The 22,536-nt window shown below is 39.1% G+C and overlaps 1 protein-coding gene across 3 annotated transcripts in view; it reads left to right on the forward strand.

Moving 5' to 3' along the window:
• The window catches only part of TRAPPC9 (trafficking protein particle complex subunit 9), a 536,307-nt gene that overhangs the window by 342,883 nt on the left and 170,888 nt on the right, over positions 1-22,536 (forward strand). Inside the window, exon 22 of one of the 3 annotated variants that reach the window (XM_074833369.1) lies at positions 6,001-6,591. The exons of the other annotated variants lie outside the window; for them this stretch is intronic. Coding sequence (XP_074689470.1) covers positions 6,001-6,161 — 161 coding nt within the window. The 3' untranslated portion in view covers positions 6,162-6,591. Of the gene's footprint in view, positions 1-6,000; positions 6,592-22,536 lie in introns of those variants that run through there. 3 annotated transcript variants of the gene reach the window in all.

Below are 22,536 nucleotides of genomic sequence, written 5' to 3' on the forward strand. Positions count from 1 at the left end.
TGATTTGTCATGGGTTTGTGTTGTAGTACTCTGTTCTTCAATGATTATATGTACTTGCTAACATTTGAAAGCTGTAAGAGAGGATGCAGTGTTTATGCTGGAAGTATATCAGCCTAAAAATTAGGTTGGCATTGTTTTAGCAAAACTTTGGAGAAATAACTGTAAGTGCTAAATAGGGAAAATTGGCTTCCTTTGCTGCTTTCTCTTCAATTTAGAATTTATTTAGAATTTCAGTTTATTTGAAAATAAGATTTCGGGAGAAGCCTGATATTCAACAACCTAATACTTTAATTACCCAGGATTAAATTTTACTTAATTATAAAACAGCACATAGAACTATTTGACATATCATCAAAACATTACCACCAGCTTTCTTTTGAAATCTAAAAATCCACAGGAAAAAGCGGGTGCTGAGACACTTAATAATGCTGAGTCATTTTACAAAACTCCCTTGAAAGAAAATAGAGTGATTTAAGGGATAAATTAGAAATAATGTAGCTGTTATTATTTAATTTATGTAAGAAGCTGAACAGCAAATTATTTTTATGTCTGTGTATGTGCCTCAATACTTTCAGAAAAAATAACAAATGTCTGTCTTTGACTTAAATTAGCCCAGTGGTTTCTTACAGCTTTACAGAAATTAGGGAGGCAACCCAACAGCATCACCATTGCCCTGCTGCACTTGAGTGTTCAAAACAGGTAAAACTAAAAAAAAAAAAGTCCTATATTGAAGCATTAAGCTTGGTCTTAGAGGGTTTCTTTTGCCCAGCTCTTGTGTAGAGCAAAACAAACACTTGCCTTTTCATTGCAGTTACAGCTTAGCTACACCTCATAATTCATTTCTGTGGTAGAGCAGGTAGCTGGGTTTAAAACCTGTGGAATAAAACAATAATACTGGAACTACCTAATTGTAATGCTTTGGTAGATGCATGGGTTGAGCAGTCTAAAGGACAGCATGCTCACCTATATGATACGGGAAGTCAGAGTAGACTTCTTCCAGGTCACTTCCGTATGAGATGTAATATTGTATTTGTTTATAAAAGGTTCCAGAGTTACACTTGGCCATGACTTAAGCTTCAAGAAATGGAGAAATCTGTTTCCCTGTAATTCCTCTTTCCCACTGTCAACTGGGAGCAGCAGAAATCAGAACGAAATTGGTCATTTAAGGCAGCATAAACCCTAACTCCAAGCTCCCTAGTTTTCATGGGCTTATTCATACTGAGAGGCTCGAGGACACACAGCAATGCTGGATAACCATAGCTATGCATAAGTAGTGTTTCTGAGGACTGTGTTTGCGTTGCTTAAAAAAATATGAAATCAAGTACATCACAAAACTTAACACTGATGAGCAGCAGTCGAATTCTGCTCCTTCTGCTCTGTGGCACAACTGCCTTAGCTGCCGAGTGCTGGCAGCACAGCAGGGTCTGTCTCTCCCTGTATTATAGCTCATCGATGCATCCCTGTCTTCTGTCCTCGTGGCTCTTTCCTATAAATAACGGATGTTGCCAAGAAACGTGCCTGTCAAGGAATTAGGGAAAAGGTGCGTGAAACGACGTAAGGCAGAAGGGCCGAGTGAGGGTGCTTTTAATGGGGAAAGGAAAAACGATCATTTAGGAAAGACGAAGAACATAGGGATTTAAGAGTTGTTTTCACAACTTGACTATGTGTTGTGTATTACCTTTCAGAAATAAATTTGCTTCTTAAATAGTTCTACTGTTCAAAGCATGCTGCTAAACTTTAAATTCCCCTTGATGGTAACGTCTGGCCCTCTGATTATTGTCCTATTAACTGACAAATCGTAAGTTGAGCCCTGAGCGAGTGCACAGATGCAGCTAAGTTTTGGTAGCAACAGCTTGTTCCCTTGTCTGAGGCAGCCTTCTCGCTTCAGCAGTCCTGGGCTGCCAGATGTTGTCTTCGATCTGAATTGTTGACTTAGTCCTTAACAAATCCTTGAGAGTTACACCATGTCCCAAAGTCAGTGAGTGCCAGCTTGTTTATGAGGCACATATTAAGTGACTAAAATGAATTTGGGAGGATCAGAAACATAATCTTGTTCTTCTCATGTATTAAATTGGGACTAATTAATTCTGATCTTTTAGATGAAAACATAATTTTGGGAGCACCTTGCTTGAATTAATCCAAATGTGGACCTTTAATCTGGCCTCATTTATATGTGTCAAACAGATACCGAGATTATCTGGGTAAACACATCATTAAAAGAGCATTTAAGCTATTGAATCTTTGACTGAGAAGTGCTCATTGTTAAATATAGAGCTGGTGCTCCTGTGCAGTGATGGATAATCCAATTCTAGGTTCTGTTCCTCACTCTCCAACTCAATAGCTGTTTGTCTGTTGCCTTGGGCAGTCTCTTAGTGTTTAATTTTAGGAAGTGTGGAGTTCCTGAAAGGTGCAGTTGAAATCAGGAGGATCTGTGGGAGCAGGGGATGGTGACAGTGTCAAGGCAATTGCATCTTCTTTGGTCTTCCTGACTACCTATATGCAGTCTGCTGAAATAGGACAGTGAAATAACTTGCTCAGTTTCCATTTGCTCTGTGATTCTCTTTGAGGAAGCAAGTGGCAGATAGTCCAACCATTAAGATATTTAGTACTATCCTATCTCATGTAAAGTGTAACCCTGAGCATAAATTATTTGTGGCATTCCATGAAAGGTACTAGAAAATAAGAAAGTCTGTACGTCAGAGCTGGTTTTTCTCCAAGCCCAGTGCAGGGCAGTATCCTGTTGCTTCTTGCCCAAGTGCCTTCTCTTCTGGAGCACTTGTCCCAGCTTGGCCGGAGAGCTACCATCTCATTGAGACAGAGCCTTGACAACATTTCTGCTCACCAAAAGATCAAGATGTACTCTGATGAGAAATCTCAACAGTGAGAAACCTGAATTCTTTCATACATTTAATAGAGAGTGTGTTCTAGTCATAAATGGCCTGAAAAGCACATGTGTCTCTTTGACATGTGTGATGACTATAGAAGGATTTATAAAAGCCCTGGGCGTAATAAGTAAAGGAAAATTGAAGAAGTCATAGTATGACTGCCACATCTTGACTTTTATTTTTTTCCTTGCTTTTCATTCTTCTTCTGCATGTCTACAGCATCCAGGTTCTGAAAATATTGTAAAGTTTATAAATGAAAATGTAGGAAGTGATGGTTAATATATCAGCAAGTCTGAACTGCAGCTTGTAAAGTATTTCATGTTATAAAGTTTGCTTCTAATAAAAGAAGACTATTCTACATCTCTTTCTAAAAGCATTAAGTTCAATTCAATGCACTGCTAAGAATCTGTATAAAAAGTTTTTCCAAATAGTTTTTGTTTAGAGAAATGTTTAATGCCACAAATTTCTTCTGATAGAACAGCACAACTGGGAGTAGAGGAGGAAAGCAGCTGGTGGGAGGCTGAACACCAGCATGTTCAGTGCCTCTGCCTGAAGGACAGCTTCTTTGTAGACAATAGGAAGAAAGTAGACATTTATTTCGAAACACCCTGGAGAGCAAAGATGCAGAAAAGTCTAAAAGCAGCACATGAGGCAATGCTGTCTCTTGCTATAGCAGGAAAATGAAAATTCAAGCCACAAAAATACAGGGCGGATGGAGAACATATTATTGGGGAAATTATCACTCAGTCAAAACCAGCCAATTGGTAGTACCACAGACAGGAATTCCCTTGGATTCCATCTTTGCATATAAACCATAATGAACAAGTAGTTGCCATTACTTTCAATACAGATATCCTTTCTGAAAGATGCCTTATATAGGATTTTTCTTAAATGGCTTATTGTGCATTATGGAGCCACCAAATTGTGCTGGATTTTCATGTTTGCATCTTGGTGAGCTGCAGCTCAAGAAAACTCAGCTGCTGTTTGGCTTTCAAATCCCCTCATGATCTGAATGACAGTTTCAGCTCTTTTGGGATTAGAAATAATCACTGCTAAATAGAGTCTCCAACGATGAATTTATTTAATGACTTTCTGGATGATGATGAAATCAAAATGGGATTTGTTTAACTTCCCATACCTTTATTTATTCTTTATTCAAGAAAAGTCAAGGCATGTATTTGGTTGAATTAGTGAAATGTGAAGATACAAATCAGAGTGCTCAAGATACCTCTTTATAGAATGAGCAAGAAGTATTACTTCTCAATTTTGTCACATGATGATGAAAATTCTCATTACAGTACTCCTGAGAGAATACCATCTTATTAAGAAATAGCTGGCTTTTCCAGCTTCAAATAATTTGAAAAATATGCAGATGTTAACAACATGTCTCTGCATACAGAAAGGGATGTGGCGTTTACTTCTATGCAGATAAATAATATTTGACAGAAATATCAGCCAGAAAGTTCTTGGTTTTGACATTGCCCATTAGAATGATCGAATTGATTTTTTTTTTTTTTTCACGATATTAGGTCTTTTCATAATACTTTTATCCTTGAGCCACTTCTTAAGCCATGATGATTTTAAATGGAAGAGGCACAGCAAAGCTGCTGCTGTTCCAGTTCACTGATAAATATTCAGTCTGCCTTTTGTAGCTGCTATGTACGATAGGAAGAAACTCAAGTACAAGGGTTTAATGCTGTTAATAGCCGTTCCTTTGCTTTGACTCATTTTACCAGCAATTTCCAATTATGTTTTATTCTCCAATAGATGTTCTCATGTTGGTCCCCAGAATACCTCCTAAGGTTCAGTTACCCAGTAGGTATTTTCTTCGTAGACAAGTTGACATCAGTAAGAGGAACTTCTGGTTGCTTTCCTCCTTATTTTGGTGTTGCATTTTAGTAACACCCAGTCTGGCAGTGCATAATGGCAAGTAGCTCAGTACCTTTGGCTTTTCTACAGCATCGTGTTTTATAATTGTGTTCTGGCAGAGCTGCAGAGCATGAATGTCTTTATTTTGAGCTGTTAATTAAAAGTGGAAACAGGGTGTGTAGTAAACTGTACAGATTTAACATCTAATTTGAAAGTGGTGAAGTTACGTTTCAGGTTCTGCAGAAGATTGGAGAAGGAGCGATAGGAAGTTTTTATTTTTACTGTTTCCTCAGAGATCTGATATCTAAACTATAAAACCAAGATAAAGCAGTGAGAGGATTCCAGAGAGAGTAGAAGGCTGAGAGGAGGCTACCGGTACCAAAGTGTATGGCCATGGACAGGAGTCTGCAGCTCCCTGCACAGCTCAAGGTTTTCTGATTGGGGCCTGTACATGTGAGCCGTGGGAACAGGAACACGGACAGTCCTGTTGCCTGTGGATCAGAAGAACAGGTTTCGTTTTCAGAAACTGGAGATTATTCTTCTGTTCCTATAAGTATTTCTTGCAAAGCTGATGGTCTTGACCTGCAGTCCTAGTTGGATTTCGGCATCTTGCAAAAGTAACATTAGTTCAATTCCTTCTGTGTATGCACCAGCAAAATGGCTTTTTGAATCAGTGAGCAGAGCTTACCAACTCCCTGAGAACGTTAGGGATAGGTGCTTGAGTGTGGTTTCTTTTTTTTTTTTTTTCTTTTTAAATTACTTGTGGAATTAATTCTTCAGGTATTCTAAGAGTTTGTTCAGTTCTCCTGAGCTAAAGAATGGCTAGTTAGTTTAAACTGAGATAAACCTATTAAATTGTATTAATATATGTTTGTAGGTGTGTGTATTTGTACAGCCATTAAAATGCAGCTTCATTCAGTATTGCTTTTCCTTTCTGTTCTTGTTGATTTGAAGCTTTGCAATCCTTCTTGTTTCAAAAGCAGAGAGCAAATAGAATCTCACATTTCTTTAAAAAAAAAAAAAAAAACAAAAAAAAAAAGAAGAGAGACTGGAAGAGAGGAGGTTGTAAGCTCTTCTGCTTGCAAAGAACCCTGGCTATGTAGTTTGTGTAAACCTATTCCTTAGCTGAAAAATTAATTTTCCTAATAGTCAGAGATTTGTATTCGCATTTCCCTCAGTACAACCAGGACTAGATTTAAAGTTGCAAAAAGCTGTTGGGATTTTTTTTTTTTTTTTTTAATTGCAGGGGGAGGCTCCAGCTCATTTGGAGGCTCTGGAGTGCCCGGCTCACCTGGAGAAGGTACAAGCTCCTGTCAGGCGACTGCTGGAGTGATGCCAGCTCCCCTCCAAGCCATGCAGCCCCCGCAAGTCCAGTGCACAAGGCAGCCAGCTTCAGCAGCCTGTTAGTTGAATTGCTTCCAGCAGCGATGCTGATCCCCTTGATTGTCCCTTAGTTGTCTTTGTCAAGCTATGTATTATTTTAGGATGACTGTTGTAATTAAGGCTGCTATTATTTTTTAGCCAATACTTGGTGGGAAGAACCTGACCTCAATCATCACAGCTTCTTATTTTCCTAATTTTCTGCGTGTGCTCTTGCACCAGATAAACCAGAAAACATGTCTGTCTTACATCCATTTAGCATCAACAGGTACGATAACACACGGCAAGCCATAAGAAAAAGGATAGTGATAAAAATCCCTGCAGCACCGTGTGCCAGGGCACATTCACAAATTCCTACTGCATTGTGCAGGCAGATGATGAGGAGATGCTATGTACGAGCCTTTTCTACGATAGCTTCTACTGTTGATTTCAAACTTTATCAAATAGTATTTTTTTTTTTAAAGATAATCAGTTTCGAATCTTGATAGCTTGAAAGAGAATGTGGGTTTCAGTGAGTTCTTGTTTTTTCTTCTGTGCTTCGCCTACTTGCAGTGTAGTAAATTGGAGCTTGTGTTTGTGTTTAAGATCTCTTGATTTTCCTGCAATGTCTTAAAGCTAAATAAAAGAACAATTTTAATAAGCTGAGTACATTATTGTTACATTATGAGCAGTGCTTTATGCAGGTTTTTTTCCAGATGGATATGGAAACAAGATTCTGGGCTTAGAGTCCTCAAGAAAACAAGTTATGGTGAAAGAACCCAAAAAGAACAGACTTCAGAGCTGTTTTTTCATTAAGTGGTGCAGTATTATTTTATATCTCTCTGCTTTTGTTTTTTTTTTGCTACTAGTCATTTGCTGTTCTGAACAGTTTTGAGAGCTGCCTTGTGTACTATGTTAAAAAAAAAAAAAATTCGTTAGTCCTAGATTTTAAATCTTACATCCTTTGTAAGTCAACATGGTCTTGTTTGCACCAGAACTGAAAGAGTTTGCACAGCACGTAGGTGTCAAGGATCTGTCGGGTGAGAAGCCAAAAAGCACTTTGTTTACAATGAAATGTTGCGTTATCAAACCATGTCTTCTCACCGCTGGAAAAAAATCTCTCTGGTTGGTCACTCAGAGCTTTTTTAATGGTACAAAGGGCCATACTCAGACAGCACTTCTGCTTTGGAGATAGAAGAAGAGCTCTTGTCTGTGTGCTCTTGCTGATGCTGTGCTTCAATGCTGCTGCGGGAGATAGAGGTGAATCAGCCCATGGTGCAGCCCCTCTGTGGCCAGCCTGGACACTGCTAACAAGATTAAAGCTAGCGTTGGTGCATGTATAGATATATACTTGTGTCTATATATTTCACTCCTATCACTTCTCGGATGGCAGGGTTGACCTTAAGTATGAAACGAGGCAGTGGCAGCCCAGTGTTAACCGTGCGGTTTCACAGGAGCTCAAGTAAGCGGCTTGCTCTGCTGGCTGGAGGAGCAGGTGTTTTTCCATGGGAATCAAGCTCCCTGTGGGAACTTTCTTTGCTCATACAACAATAAATATATTCTGAAGAGAGACAGTTTAACGACCTGAATGTGCATCTTGTATCCTACCTAGCAAAAATGAGATCTCAAGATTTAAAATCCTATATTTTTGATATTTCACTCTTGAATAGCATTTCTGTCTTCAAAATAGTCCTGAGACTCTGCATAGCTGATACTAACAATATCTGAGATGCAGCTGCTCCATAAAGTACTGCTGGGAAAATATTAACCCAAAACTGAAAAAAAAATACAGAGTTGGCACCAACTTTAGGACTCAAGAACTGTCCCTTTATTCCTTTATTCTCTATAAGGAAGAGAGGAGAAAAAACATTTACTTTCATATGATAGGCTGGATATTTTTGGTACATATGAACCATAGTTCCTTCGAGAGCTATGTGATTACCAGAACAGTAATGAAAGATGGAAGTTTTGTTTAACTCTCAGCAGGTGGATGTACAGTGCCCCAAAAAAGTAAATCACCTTGAAATCACAGAGTTAGGCAAGCACAGTCAGCACACTGCTGTCACGGACTGTAGTCTCAGAAATGGGAAACAAGATGATAGCTCTCCTTGGTTCAAAGCTGAGGCTCAAACTTCAAATGTTTCAAGGACTTCACGTGAATTTGTGAATCTATTCTGTGCAAGGTAGTTAAGGATGCTTGACACTTCATAAAGGCACACTGCTATGCCTTAAATATTCAGCCCCTAAGCTAGAAAGAAGTTATAATAGAAATGCCACAAAGCTCAGGTTCTTATCCAAAAAATTGAAGTGGACAACATGAGGAGAGAGGGTGGAACAGGCTGAATTTATAATGTGGATTGCTAATGTTTGCTTGATCCTAATGCAAACTGCCAGTTTGAATTTGGAAGACTTACTACAACATTTTAGAGACTTGTTTCATCCAGTCTGGAGAGACAGGAACACCTGATGCTGTTTTTGAGGCTGGTCTGAGCATGATTTTAGTGAAAAGGATTCTCCTCCAAATTTTGGAATCACACAGGAATTCCCCATAAGTCACTGTCTAAAGTTGCAGAGCCATAAAAGACCTAATAAGCCTCTGTTGAAGAGGTGAGCAAATTTTTTCTTCTTCTACTCCTCTTAAAACAATAAACTCTTCTCATGTTAATATCTGTCAGAACCTGAAGAAATTATTTTTGTTCTTTTTGAGCACGTAGAGTGCTCAAAGAGAAGGAGAAAAGAACCCCTACAAGGGTTCTCCTTGTAGCTGTCGTGTGGTGCACCTACCTCAGCTATCAGCTTCAGTCTGGAGTGAAGAAAAGAGTGGTGTTTCTACTGTGCTTACTGCTAATGATAAAAAAATAATCAAAGAAGGATCAAATAATCCAACAAGAAAAAAAATATGACTAAGTTCTGTCTCTATTCCATAAAGACTGTTCTAAGCTATATGGAAGGTCTGGCACAATGAGCTTTGATATCTCAGCTGTATATTGAATATATAAATTAGATATGAGAGTATTAAATTTCATTATAAACCACTTCTAATCTGTTGTATCCCTTTATGCCAAACCACATGTTGTGGATCACAGTGGGATGAAGTTGCTACCGTTGTTGTTTTGACTACAAAAAGGACATTGAATTACTCGAGCGTGTCCAGAGAAGGGCAACGGAGCTGGTGCAGGGTCTGGAGCACAGGTGTGATGGGGAGCAGCTGAGGGAACTGGGGGGGTTTAGTCTGGAGAAGAGGAGGCTGAGGGGAGACCTCATGGCCCTCTACAACTCCCTGAAAGGAGGGTGCAGAGAGCTGGGGATGAGTCTCTTTAACCAAGTAACAAGTGATAGGACAAGAGGGAATGGCCTCAAATTGCGCCAGGGAAGGTTTAGACTGGATATTAGGAAGTATTTCTTTACAGAACAGGTTGTTAGGTGTTGGAATGGGCTGCCCAGGGAGGTGGTGGAGTCCCCATCCCTGGAGGTGTTTAAGAGTAGGGTCGACATAGCACTGAGGGATCTGGTGTAGTTGGGAACTGTCAGTGCTAGGTTAAAGGTTGGACTAGATGATCTTCAAGGTCCTTTCCAACCTAGATGATTGTGATTCTGTGATTCTGTGATTTGGACAGGAGTACCTTTCATGACCTCATAGCTCACTACCATTTACGTAAATAAAATTTTCTGGCTGATTTTCATCCTTGTGACAGCAGGGAAATAGTTCTGCATCTTACCTAAAACTAATAATCAAAATCACTATTTCTTGTTTTCTTGAATTAATTTTTTTAACTGCGTCTCTTTGCTGTTCAAAGCTTTACCCATTTTCAGGAAAACATCTGGGTCCTCACAGGGGATGCAATGCAAGAAAAACTCCTCCCACTCATGGGGCAGCGTGGTTTCTGCAAATCATGCTCTAGTGAGCCTGTTCCTCTTGACATACAGGGCAACTCATCTCCTAGCGTGGATCTTCAGATGCCTAATCTTTCACATATAATGATTTTACTTGTGGATGCATTTATCTAACAAACCCAAACTGAAATGGATTTTATTCAGTCATTAAAACTTAAAAGAGCAAAAAGTCTCAAAGCCAAACAACCAGCCTTCTGAGATAAGTTAACTGTGCTTGTTTTACAGCAAGAAGCAAGTTCCTGAGTGTTGAAATTTGCTTGCCTAAGGTCAAAGTGAATTGACAACACATCCCAAACCAGGACCTAGAAACATGGTTTCAAGGCTCTAATTACAAGCTGGAAAGGGAGTAGTTGTCTTAAGCTATTTTATTGCATTGCATCTTTGACCTGAAAATAGTCAAGAAAAATCAATATTTTCCATAGACTTCTGGAGATGGCTTTGTGGGTGGATGAGGATAGTCTGATTTATTTAATGAAGCTGGTGGTATGAAGTAAATGCTGTCACGGAGTTTGTCACCACGTATTGGAGGGAAAGCAATGATTTCTAAAGAGGCTGCTGTTTGCGTATTTATTGATCTTTTGGTGGAACCGTAGCTACTGGTCCTTTTGTGATGCCAGATTATTTTATCAGTGATGCATCATGTGTTTCCTTCTCAATCCATTTACATTCCCTTTAGGCACTGGCAGAGCATGGCAAAGCACTCTCAGTTTTCTGGCAGGAGGTGGCATTTTCTTTCCGAGTTGGAACAGTCACCTTCTATCATTGTCATACTAAAAATGTCTCATAATTAAGAATGTAAGTTTGGTTATAAAGAGCCAATGGGTTCTGACTGCAGGCTTTAAGGTTGTTACTTTATGTGCTGTGTCTTTCTAACATAAAAATGGGAGAGTCTCAATCTACTGTTCAGTGAAGCAAACACTTCTCAGACACTCAGCGGATCCCAGTAAGTCACAAAAGGCTAAATAAGAGAATCTATATCGTTGTTCTTGACATCAATAAAAGAAAACTTATGATGTGTTATGTCTCATGAATTTAAACACCAGTGGAATTAAGAAAACCTCTTACAGTGTTACCAGAAATATGATTGCCAGTTGCAAATTACAGGGCTTTTTAGATCTGCTTACTGTGTTCTTCAAAGTCGCTTATAGAAAGATTGACTTGATGGTATATTTTAATATTGTTAAACTGCTGCATGTACGATATAATGAGTCCCTAACCTTGTTTGATCGAAATGAATCAAGCAAACTTGTTAAAGTCCTTAAAGTCTCATAATTTAGGAAGTTTAAAAATGATTTTAAAAACAGACTCTAATTGAGGTACATATTGCCATTTCTGTTTCTTCATGCTTCACAAAGCCAATTAATTCTCTCAGCAAACCAGAATGTGTGACAAGGAGGAATTGAGCACAGCCCAAGGGTACTCATATCTTTGAAGGTTTATTTTTGGATAGGACTCAGGGAAGAAACTTTTGAGCCTGTGAAATTTCAGAAGAGTCTAGGTAGTCGCAAAGGCACTGAATGCCATTGATGTCTGAAATCAGGGAGATGCGTGAGATGGGGACACTGCCTCAAATGGGAATCTGAGAGGTTGGATGGGCATCATACTTGGTGCTGGTGGAGATCATTTGGTGTTGTAAGTTGACCATCCTTGCAGATGTTAGTGTTTGTAGGATCATATATTCTAGCAAAATATTTTTTTTTTTATCTTGAGTAGGCAAGCACAGAGTTTTTATGTGTGACATCTCTTTTAAGGGGGCTTGGAGAGATGCAAACCACCTTTTCTTAGAGGGTTTCCAGCTGTCACTGCACCACTAGAGGGAAAAGGAGGCTGGTCTAGGGAAATCCTTATCCAGATGGTTGGAGGAGTTTTGTGGCCCAGATTGGAGTGGTGAAAAAGGTTATAATATCAGCAAGAACTTGCTGCCTTAGAGATAAGTTTTTTAGTTTATTTTTAATATTTGTAACTTCCAGATAGCTTAGGTCAGTCCTCCTAACTCAGAGCAGAAGACAAGTAAAATAGTTCAGCAGTGGCTCATTAATGGCATGTAACATCTTAATCCTTTTGCTCCTCAGAATTCATTTTAAAAAAACAAAAGTCCCATAAAACATTAGGCTTGCACTCAGTTAATTAGCCAAATTCAACAATGGTATTCTAATAAATATTTCTTCTATGTCTGTTACTTGTAGATGTTTGCATCTAAACCAAGAAAGTTGTCTATTTACAGGTCACAGGATAATGTCTTTCCTACCTGGCAAAAAGATATTGGTCTTTGTAAGTAGAATGAAACAACCAATTGCTTCTCTACCCTCTGGTGCTCTTTAATCAGTTTACCATCCTGTTTTCCAGCCAAGGTTTTCTTAGTACTACCAGTCTGATACTCTGAAGATAGATTTTTTTTTTTTTTTTTTTCCTTCTAGTGTATCTGTAAAGTGCCTTGAGCACAAAGTCATTATCTGAGTGCTACAAACTAGAATTGATCTGTTTTAGGCTTAGCATAATTTCCATGTCTGGGCTGACCTGAATGTTATTGTCCAACAGGTTTCTGAAAATGTCAAGAGCCAGAGGGGAGGTCCCAGTGAAATTGAAGTTTTTCCTTCCCTTGGAGTAACTGAATTTAAAGTACCCAAGCCCTGTACCCAAGAAAAATTGATAATGAGAAAGGGAATTAATAAGATAGTCTTTCATGCGATTTATATAGCTTTCAAAAACTGTTGCATTATTGTGTTTAAAAGTGCTGGTCTACAGCACTTTCACACACGGAAGATAAGATTAAAAACTTGAAGGGACAGCTCTGGGAATTAGAAGCTAGAAGAGCTGATGGATTTGAAATGAAATAAAAGCTGCTATTGGGGGAAATTTATTTTGAAGCTAAAATAGTGTGGCTGCCAATAAAGTATTCAGAGGACTCGGATGTTTACCTTGATATAGATGTCACATTTCAATTTAGTAGACAAGTACTTTTTTTCGGCTACTGTTGTCATTATGGAAATCAGCTGAATGAATCTCTGCCATGTAATACATTATAGAATAAATTGGAATCTGAGGCGAAGTTACCGTTATGCAAATGTGATATCCTGTTTGGATCCGTGTGCAAAGTCATGTCATTGCAACTCTCTGGAATATACTGCACTTGAACAGACAACATTTCAACCAGCAGTTAGAATGGCCTTTTAATTAGAAGGGAGAAAAATGAACAGGCGCTGCTGCATCTGCAGAGCATCTGTTTTTATTAAAGATTTCTTTTTTGGGGAAGTTATTTGTAATCAAATACATCTTTGCAGTGAACCTTATTTTAGGGAAACAAGGCATAGGTTCTAGTATCAGAGGTGATGTGTTCACACTTCATGCCTTTATTTATATTTCTGTATGTCTATAAACTCCTTTCTCCCCGTTTCTCTCAAATATGTGTTCTCATTTATTCTTGCTGTGACAATGGCTGAATTTGTAGGCATATGCATGGAAGTATTGTCTTATTCATAGTTTTACTGTGCAGTTAATGCATTCGGGTTGAGATTAAGTTGTTTCTCAACTAAGGTACTGTTGGAGAATTCCAAGTTCCTATGGCTTTCCAGTTTTTACCAGACAGTCTTCTCTTTGAGTTGACAGTTGACTACAGTTGACTACAGTTCCTGCAAAACCCCCCAACTTTGGTACTTCTTTGTGATAATTTCCTGGATGAAAACTCAGGCAAATGGACAATGTTGCTGAAGTAAGGATGGGGATGATAATTATTGTTTTTAATTGAATACATCTTTTCATTGGAAGCTTTCTTTTTTGCCTGCGATTTTCTGTAGGGAGTTTTTGCTAAGAATTTCCATCTCCCTATATTGTTGAGTTGTCTGTCTTGCTTTTTTCTTCCCTTACAAGAGCTTTAGAAGTTTTCTAGGCAAACAAATTGATTGTTACACTGCAGTGTAGGAGGATTTTGTGTTGCATTTATTTGAAAATGTTATTGCTCCTGGAGCTTCATTGTTAAACTAGCAAACTTCTGTAGTCCCTGCTCTCTTTTCTGCTCCATTTGCACCTATTTTTTTTTTTTTTTTTTCCCTGACTGCATGGAAATAATCTACAGTACTGTTAAAAGGAAATTAATGAAGATAACATAAGAGTGCTGCAGGAATTAACAGAACTGTGAGGAGGAAATGCACGTTCTCAGAAGAAGTTTGCTGTCAGCAGAAGCCGGGATCATAGGATGAATTATTTATTTTCTTTTTTTTATTTGTTCTCAGGCTATTTATCTACAGTATTTAGTACAAAAAGAAACAGAACAGAGTTTCTACCAATATTTCTGAGAAAAAGAAAGAGAAGTTTTATTTCCATTTAGAAACAAAGTGAAGCAAAAGCATCTAAAGCAGATTGGGACTAAAGATTTTTAGAAGTTAACTTATTTTTTCTAGTATATAACCACTAGGGTGTTTACTAGTAGTTAGCCTATTAAGACCATATAGAATACTTAAATGTTAGAAAGAAGTGTCTCTAGGTCTGTTATACCTCTAACAGTTCCATAGATGCTGTGCATGACATAAAATATGTGCTTTGCAAAGCTCTGCATACCTGAACATGACTTCCACCTACCAACAATGTTCCTCCGGGGAGCTGAGCTGCATTTTTAATGAGCAATACACACAGAAATACAGCACACCACAAAACAGAAGATCCCATAGCTAGTGATTCTGTACAACCCTACACTGGAATATATATTGAAAACACTAAATAATTACAGCATATGCTGGAAGAGGAAACTACCCTCTCTCCCACTTTTCAAACACCTTCTCAGCACTGGCAGATGCATTACCAAATGGAAACCTCACATCAGTGCCAAAAATTAAGAACAGAATACAGCTTGCCGATACTTCTTAACAACAATTGTCAGTGCTATCTGCAGAATCTTGAAATGACTCTTAAATGTGTATCCCTTACTACGTGTTTCTAGGAGTGAGCATAATGCCTTCAGGAGGTTGGGGGAAGAGGGAAGATGAAACTCGCACAGCAGGATTTTATCTCAAACTGTTGGTCAGGCAGGAGCACTCATTCATTAGTGGGAGAATAATTTTCACAAACCATTTCCTTACTCCCGATTTCCAAGAAGGTTCCGCATAATAACTCCAGATGATGAACCTGAGTTCTGAAATTCCTGGCAGCTGATGGAAATAAAGGTTTCTTTGAGATAGTGGTTTTATGGCCCATTCCAGTCGTCAGTAGAGAGCTTCCTAATCCACTTGCTTCTGTCTCCTTTATAGGGGCTGGCTTAACTTCTCACCACTAGCCCTGTTGCTACACCCTTACACTTTGCTGCGACTAGCTATCCTCTCCTGCCAGCTACTCTAATTGAACTTTATACTTAGATTAATTAAGACCAGTTTTGTGTAGTGTGTGGCCAGCTTGCATTTGTCCGTTGCTTTGTGAGGATCACAGAAGAGGAAGGAAGTTTTGTTGTGGAAAGATATTAACTGGTCTTATAAAAAATTTGAGTCACCCTACAAATTGCATTGTAATTTCAGACCTGGTGGAAGATTAAACATGTGGAGCTCTGCTGCTAACACCAGTGCAAGACTGCTGTAGATTTTGGAGCAAGTCTTTGGTGTGGTGTCTCGGTTTCTAGCCCACTTGGGCGGGAGGGGGGGGGGGGGGGGCGGGAATTAAAAAAGAAAGATGTTATCTGGTCTGTTTAGCCAATATCCTTGGCTGGTCAGGAAGATCGTTACTCAGAACCAGTTTCAGCATGTTTCCCCTTCCTCAGCCACTGCCTAGGGAGGCTGGAAGGGAACTGGGGGAGCTCCTGCAGGGTTTCAGGGTGGCAAACTCTTACTGGGAGGCAGAGCAATTGGGAAGGGCATGTGAGAGAGGGAAAGCAGAGGATTTTGTAATGTGAGAGTGAGATCAGACTTGAATCTGAAAGAAAACAGTGAGAAAATACATATTCCCAACCTATAGATATCTTCAGTAGAGGTTTCTACGCCTGCAGTTTTGCAGGCTCTCACTATGGTCACTGGGCATCTGTTTATTGGGGTTTGAGGGTGCTGCTCATTGTTTATGCAGTCAGTTTGTAGTGTTTAAAGTGCTTCAGAACCTGTTCCAGTAAAAGTCCTTATAAAATAGAAAAATTCCAGCATAAATATTGCTTTGTCAATAGCCTGAGAAGATGGTAGAGTTCTTACCTGATGGCATTTACACCTACAGGTCCAAGGGGAAAAACTGAATAGTTTGTATTGGAAAAAAGTAAAAAAAAGAAAAAGAAAAAAAGGCACTTCTGAAGTGCTTGTTGTGCCTCTTTGGATCTGCAAGAGAGGCATGCAACAAGACCTGGAAGTTGGCAAAGTTTGATTTTAGGTAGAATTAGTAGGTATATGTAGAACGAAGCAAGAAGAATGGTACGTGTGGGTACAATGTTATGTTCTCGCCAAGCCTGGCTGCTCATCCGAGTGATTTATTTGCACTGTGGAGAAGCTAACCTCAGAAAATCTACCTCATTGATAACTTTTAATGGAATCATCGTAGTTATGCAATACAGAACACAAAAAACCTAAATGTGTTGTCATAGCTAAAAATAGGGATTAATGGTCTGATGCATTTCATGCTCCTGTGGCATGTGTAGCTCTGAATTACTGGGATTAGATAAGGACAATATTTATTGTCTAAACACAAGTGAAGTGTTTCATCTCAGCACATGACTCTCAAAGCAGTGGTGTCATCTGTTTGTAAAATGCTCCATGCATCCCAGCGTTTCTCCAAACAGGAGTCAGTGCTTTAGAAAGGATATCGTTAATGACTTGGAGGCTTCTTCAGCAGAGGGATCATGAAAGAACTGATGAGGAGGGGAAAGTCCATCTCATGGGAAATCTCACTCTGCTGTAGTTGGGACAGAAGGGTTGACCATGCTTTAAATATTTAATACTTTCCAGAATGAGGTGGAAAACTATATGTCATCTTGATGCTATGTGACACACATAGACAATGCAGTGCTTGCACTCTTATCTTGCAGTGCTGTTGGATTCTTAGTATTCAGTTTTATAGTGTTAACAGAAAACAGTTTTGGATTCAGAGTAAGTCCAGACACACTATAAAATTTTTTTTTCTGGGTAGCAGATCTAGGCATTCTGGGTAGCAAATCTAAGCATTTGTGCTACAGGAAAAAAATTGTATGCTTTAGGCTGTCAAGCAAGCTCTGCCCTTCAACCCTTCCTGCTAATAATATATTCTGTATCTGAAGCCATGGGCATCAGTCTGACTCCCCGGAAATTATTCTCCGTGTCCTGAAATTTTGAGTCCTTGTTGTCTGAAGGAACTGGTGGTCAAGACCAAAAGATTATTCCTGTGCCTAGATTGTTTAGTTTAGTTTTTGGTCTTAGATGTTTTGTGCTGTTTGGTAGCAGAAATAATTAGTACATATGACAAGTGCTGCTATCACTGCGTGCTTTTCTGGCAGTATACCTGGTGCAGAGTATTTCCTCCCTCTAAATAGACTCTCCTCTCATTCCCACTTCCCTTCTGTTAGAGATCTTTTACCTTCCATCCTCATGCCACCCCCTGTTTGCTTTATGGATCCTTCCAATTGAAATTCAGGTGTTTCACCCCTGAAGTCTTCATTTCTTCTTCCCTTGATACATTGTGAGGAGATTGCCAAAATGATGAGAGGTGGTGAATTGAGATGGGAGACTTTCATCTGAACCTCAGGTGTGCTGGTACATGGGCACTTGTAGCAATGCTCAGTCTTCTCCTTCCATGGGTGAGAGCCTGAACTATATCTATCTCTATGCTCTGGCTTTTTTCTGTATTTGTATGAACTTGTTTTGGTAGTTTGGGTTTTACTTCTCTTGCTTACAAGTAGAGCAGAGTTCAAAGTCCCCTTGGGTGTATCAGCGGTGTTTCAGATAGGCAGAAAATAAGCAGGCATGGGAGCTCTGGAGACCACGGGAGCACTGCTGCCCAGCAAACACTGCAAAACAAGCGCCGCTAAGAAGAAATTGAGGTTTCGTTCAAGTACAGCAGCGGGGAACACAGCAGAATGGAAGTGGGCAACCTGGCCCTTAGCGATGATTTCCCATGCATGTCAAAAGTTTCTAAATTAATAAATTTTAAGCAAATTATGGTAAAGTTGGACACATTACCAAATCTTCATAAAAATCAAATGCAGGCCTAGCATTTACAAAGAGGAACCACCAGCTTGGAAAGCCAACAGGAGAATCATTGCAGAAATGTTATTGTCCCATGAAATAGTTCTAAGTTCCTTGAATTACCTGAAGCACCGTGATATGCTTAAAATCCCCCTAAATAAAAGCTGAAGTGATCTTCCAGATTGACACAACACAATCTGTATAGAGTAACCTTTGCTATCTGGTCTAGTAATAACATCAAAATGTAAGCAAAGCTTTTGGGAAGAAGAGAAGTAATCAGTGAATTACTACTAGAAAAGCTGTTATGGGCCAGTACCTTCTTGGTGATGAGAACAGATTTGCCCACAGGTGAGCGAGTGGCTTGGCTTGTCCTTTGGGCAGAGATAGTCTCCAAAAATGAACTTGTATGCACAATGTGCCTCTTGCTATGTTGTAAAATGCTTGGTTTAGATGTGGTAGGTTTTAAATAGATTTCTATGAAAATAGCCTCTTTTTTTTTTTTTTTTTTTTTTGTAAATGAAACTAAAGCTTTAATTAGCTTTAGAAGAAAACAAAGGCCACAGAATATGTATTCTGAAAACGCACAAGGGAAATAAAATGCCTGTCATGGAGAGAAATGAGAGAACCATTTTCCCTTGGTTAATACAGTAAAAATTCAAAAAAGTCTACGTATGGATGTTTTTTTAACCTAACCTTGATAATGTTAGATTTGAAAAACTGGATGAACTGTGCATCGAGCTAATGGTAACAATAATCCCCAAAATCAATACAGAAAATACTTTGCTTATTTAGTAGAAATGTCTTAATCGGGACTTTCAAGGAATAAACCAAAACTAACCATTTCCTCTCCAAATATATTTTGAAAGGAACATGTATTTTCTGACTAAAATGATTTATGGGAGAAGGGATTTCATTTAATGTCAAGTCTTTAGACAGTTATCTCAGCTGAGAGCAAAATCCAATTTTTGCACATCTGTACTATGAATTCAATTGCTATTCGCCGCATTTATTTGTAATTTTAGACTGATTTCCTGTGGAATGAGGCTTTCTGTGCTTTCACTTTTCTGTGTGGTACGGAAAGAGTGATGCACTTCACTTGCAAGAGAGAAGCAACAATATATTTTATTGTATAAGACAGTGAGTTAACAAAGTTAAATCTTAAATCCGTTTGTTTAACAAGATTCGATGGCAACGTATGCATGAGTATTTACTGCATAGAGGTCAGGGTCAGACAAAACTGTCAGGGAGACCCGTTGAGTCATGAGGGTCAGAAATGACCCCTTTGCTTTCTAAACTCCTTCTCAGAGGGGAGTTCAGGTGCGGCTGGATCCAGACTTAGTCCTAGACTTGGTCAGCAGTTTATGTCTAAAGGATTATATCTGTGCAGTCAATCCTTTATAGCACTTAGCTAAGATTTCAGTGTTTCAATGCTCTTATTCCCAATTCACTTGCTGAGTATCTGACACAATAAGAATTCTCTCAGTCTCGAGGAGTAACCTTGAGAGGTGCCCCTAGTCAAGGGGAGATTCTGGTGTGCAGCCCACTGCCATGCAGGAGAGCTCAGTGGGCCCTGGGCTGTCCACTCTTTATGGAGTAAGATGATTGACTTACAGTCATATTTGCATACCAGCCATATTTTGTTTGGCACATGCTCAGCTAGCCCTCAGCTGTTGAGCAACATTTATGGCCCTTAGCTATTGTGTTGTTACCTATCTCCCCAGAGGCCAACTTAAGTTGGATGCAGCTATCATGACCACCACTGGTGGCTATTGCCTAAGGAGAGTGGGGGCAGCACATCACCACACTCTGTCACCCCCTACTCCCTTTTTAACCCATTGGGCAACCTAAACCAAATTTAAGAGTGGAGGAGTACTCAAATGTAATTTAAATATCTACCAGCTTTACAAAAAAATGAAGAAAAAGACCTCAAATGTTAATAAACTTGGGAAGAGGCTGGAGAATTTGCCTGTTTTGTGTCATGTTTGATAGCAGATAATTTATAGGTCCAAATTAACCCCAACACTTAATCACTTTTGTTTAGTGAGGTGACCTTATGATGGAGAGGAGCGCGGAAGCAGAGCCCATGTGTCCCTGGGGAACCAGGCTTCAGCAGTTCTCCTGTTTGCTCTGGTGTTTTTTGGCATTACTTTGGCAAGTTATTTTGTGTCTCAAGGAAAGCTCTGAACAAACTGGTGTGGGAAATAGCGGCCGTCTAGTGTGGATACCTGAAGTGCATCAAGGACTATTTCACCCTGCCCACAAGCAGAGTGAGCAAGCCTGTGGCTATACTGTACTTTCTACTCAAACTCTCATTTAAAAACTAGTTCATGGTGCTGTTGTTGTTTTACTAGATGATATTTTTGCTTATATTGTTCAACATAAAGACCAGTTACTGTTGTGGATAAGTGCTGGACAAAATTATTCCCTTAAGCTTGATCAGCAGTATCAGATTGTGAAGTATCTCTCTGAAGTGTGTCTTTAAGTACCTTCTACACCCTAATTAAAAATTGAGTAAAACCCATATTCTTTGGCCTACTTTAAAAATTGGGTAGAAACCCACAACAGTGTGGTTTCAATGGTATGTGGGTACATGCCAAGCGCTGTCTTACTTGGTACTATCCTTCAGTGCAGGCTGAATTAGTTGGCTTTGCTTTCTGATGCTCCTTTGTGCTAGGAAAAAGGATTGCGCACTCAAGTTCATTGGGGAAAGGGGGCTTCATCCTTCACAAACCAGTACAAGGTGATTGACCGTGCTTCAAAGAGCACAACATCAGAAAGATAATTTATTAGCAGTGAGGTGAGATGAACAAATGGTTTGTTGTGATGGACATTGAGTACAGAATAACAAAAGATATCTGCAGTTCCTAGCCAAAACAGTTACATTTTATTCTTTGCTAAATGTTGCCCTTCAAAAAAACGAACTCCAAAAACCCCATCAGTTGTTTTGAATTTTGGTAACGGAATTCAGGCTTCTACTGAGATGGCAATAAGCTGTACTGGGCTCGTGACGTACATTAATTTCTTGGCTGGTGTAATGAGGCATATAGTTGTCATGCAGGGTCACTCTGGGCGTAGGAAATTGTGCCAGTCGGAAGTGATAACTTGCATTCTGTCCTGCCTGGGTGGAATCGCAAAGATTTGGCTGTACCAGCCCAGGCTGTAGCCAAAAGCTCATCATGCATGCAGAAACTTGAAAGATCAGATGGTGCCTTATGTGAATGGCAGGGGAGCAGAGATTAGTCAGGAACAGATATAGTTCGTATGTCAGCATATTTTATGTTTCCATTCTTTATTCTTGACTTCATAATTCAAATCCATTGATATCTATTGTGCCATCTTCTGCTTGTTTCTTTAGCTTATTTGACTACATTTTAAACTTCATTGGTATTGCGGTCCTTTCACTGCTGTGCTCTTGACACAAGCTGAGGATGCATCATTTAGCATGATCCTGTGTTTTGCTTTGTTCAATGAAATGACGACAGCAGGATGATGTATGTTGTGCTAAATATATCCTCAGGGTTTAAAAATGGCATTTGGTTGGACATATGGGGCAGTGCTGTACAACATCAAAAGTCATGCTTAAAAAGATTGTGTTTCTTCATAAAAATCGTACATTTTTGACAGTTCTCAAGGTATGTTATAGACCCGGTTATTTTTGCTACCGATGTGCTTTTCACATGTTTCTTTGGGATCTGACCTCCACTGTCATATGTGGTAAAAAAATGTCCCAACCCGTATGTCTAATACTGGAGGACATTAATATAATCAACAAGAGATCTTTTTAAACTAGAACTAGTTTTAACAGCAAATCAGAGTATTTTCTTAATACCTGTTTAAGATCTTGGTCAGCTGTTAATTGAGGGACCATAAATCCAGGCTCTGATTTTTAGAGATATTTTATTTTTCTTGCCTGATTGGCCATATGACTTTGAGCTGTCATTGAAGGGCTTCTTTGCTGGAATCTGTGATTTAGTTAGATGCAGTGCAATATGCTTTAGGTTAGTAGAATTTTTCAATAACTCAGTTTAGCATAAAAATGTAAAGAATTGTTCTTGTCATTTTTTATAGTGGAATGAAAAGAATAACTGGTATTTCAAAGGCATCCTGCATTATTGATGGCTAATCACAAATAGCTATTTTGAATTTAAAAATAAATTGGTAAGAAAAAAACTTGTAAAGCCATCTGCCTGTAGAATCCAGACCTGTGCTTTTGAGAAGATGCTTCATGCTTCTTCTCATGGGCTACACGTGACTGGTACCTTGCTGTTCAGGTGTTCAACTGATGTTCAATCAAATTAATGTGTTTTTTTGATATAATTTTAGTATGTGATTCTGAGTGATTTGTTTATTGACTGGTGTAGCAGAAGATTAAATGCAGTCTGGAGGTGCATGGTCATTCCTCACACACTTGTGTA

The sequence above is a fragment of the Strix aluco genome, chromosome 1 (genome assembly GCF_031877795.1).
Source record: "Strix aluco isolate bStrAlu1 chromosome 1, bStrAlu1.hap1, whole genome shotgun sequence".
NCBI lineage: Eukaryota > Metazoa > Chordata > Aves > Strigiformes > Strigidae > Strix > Strix aluco.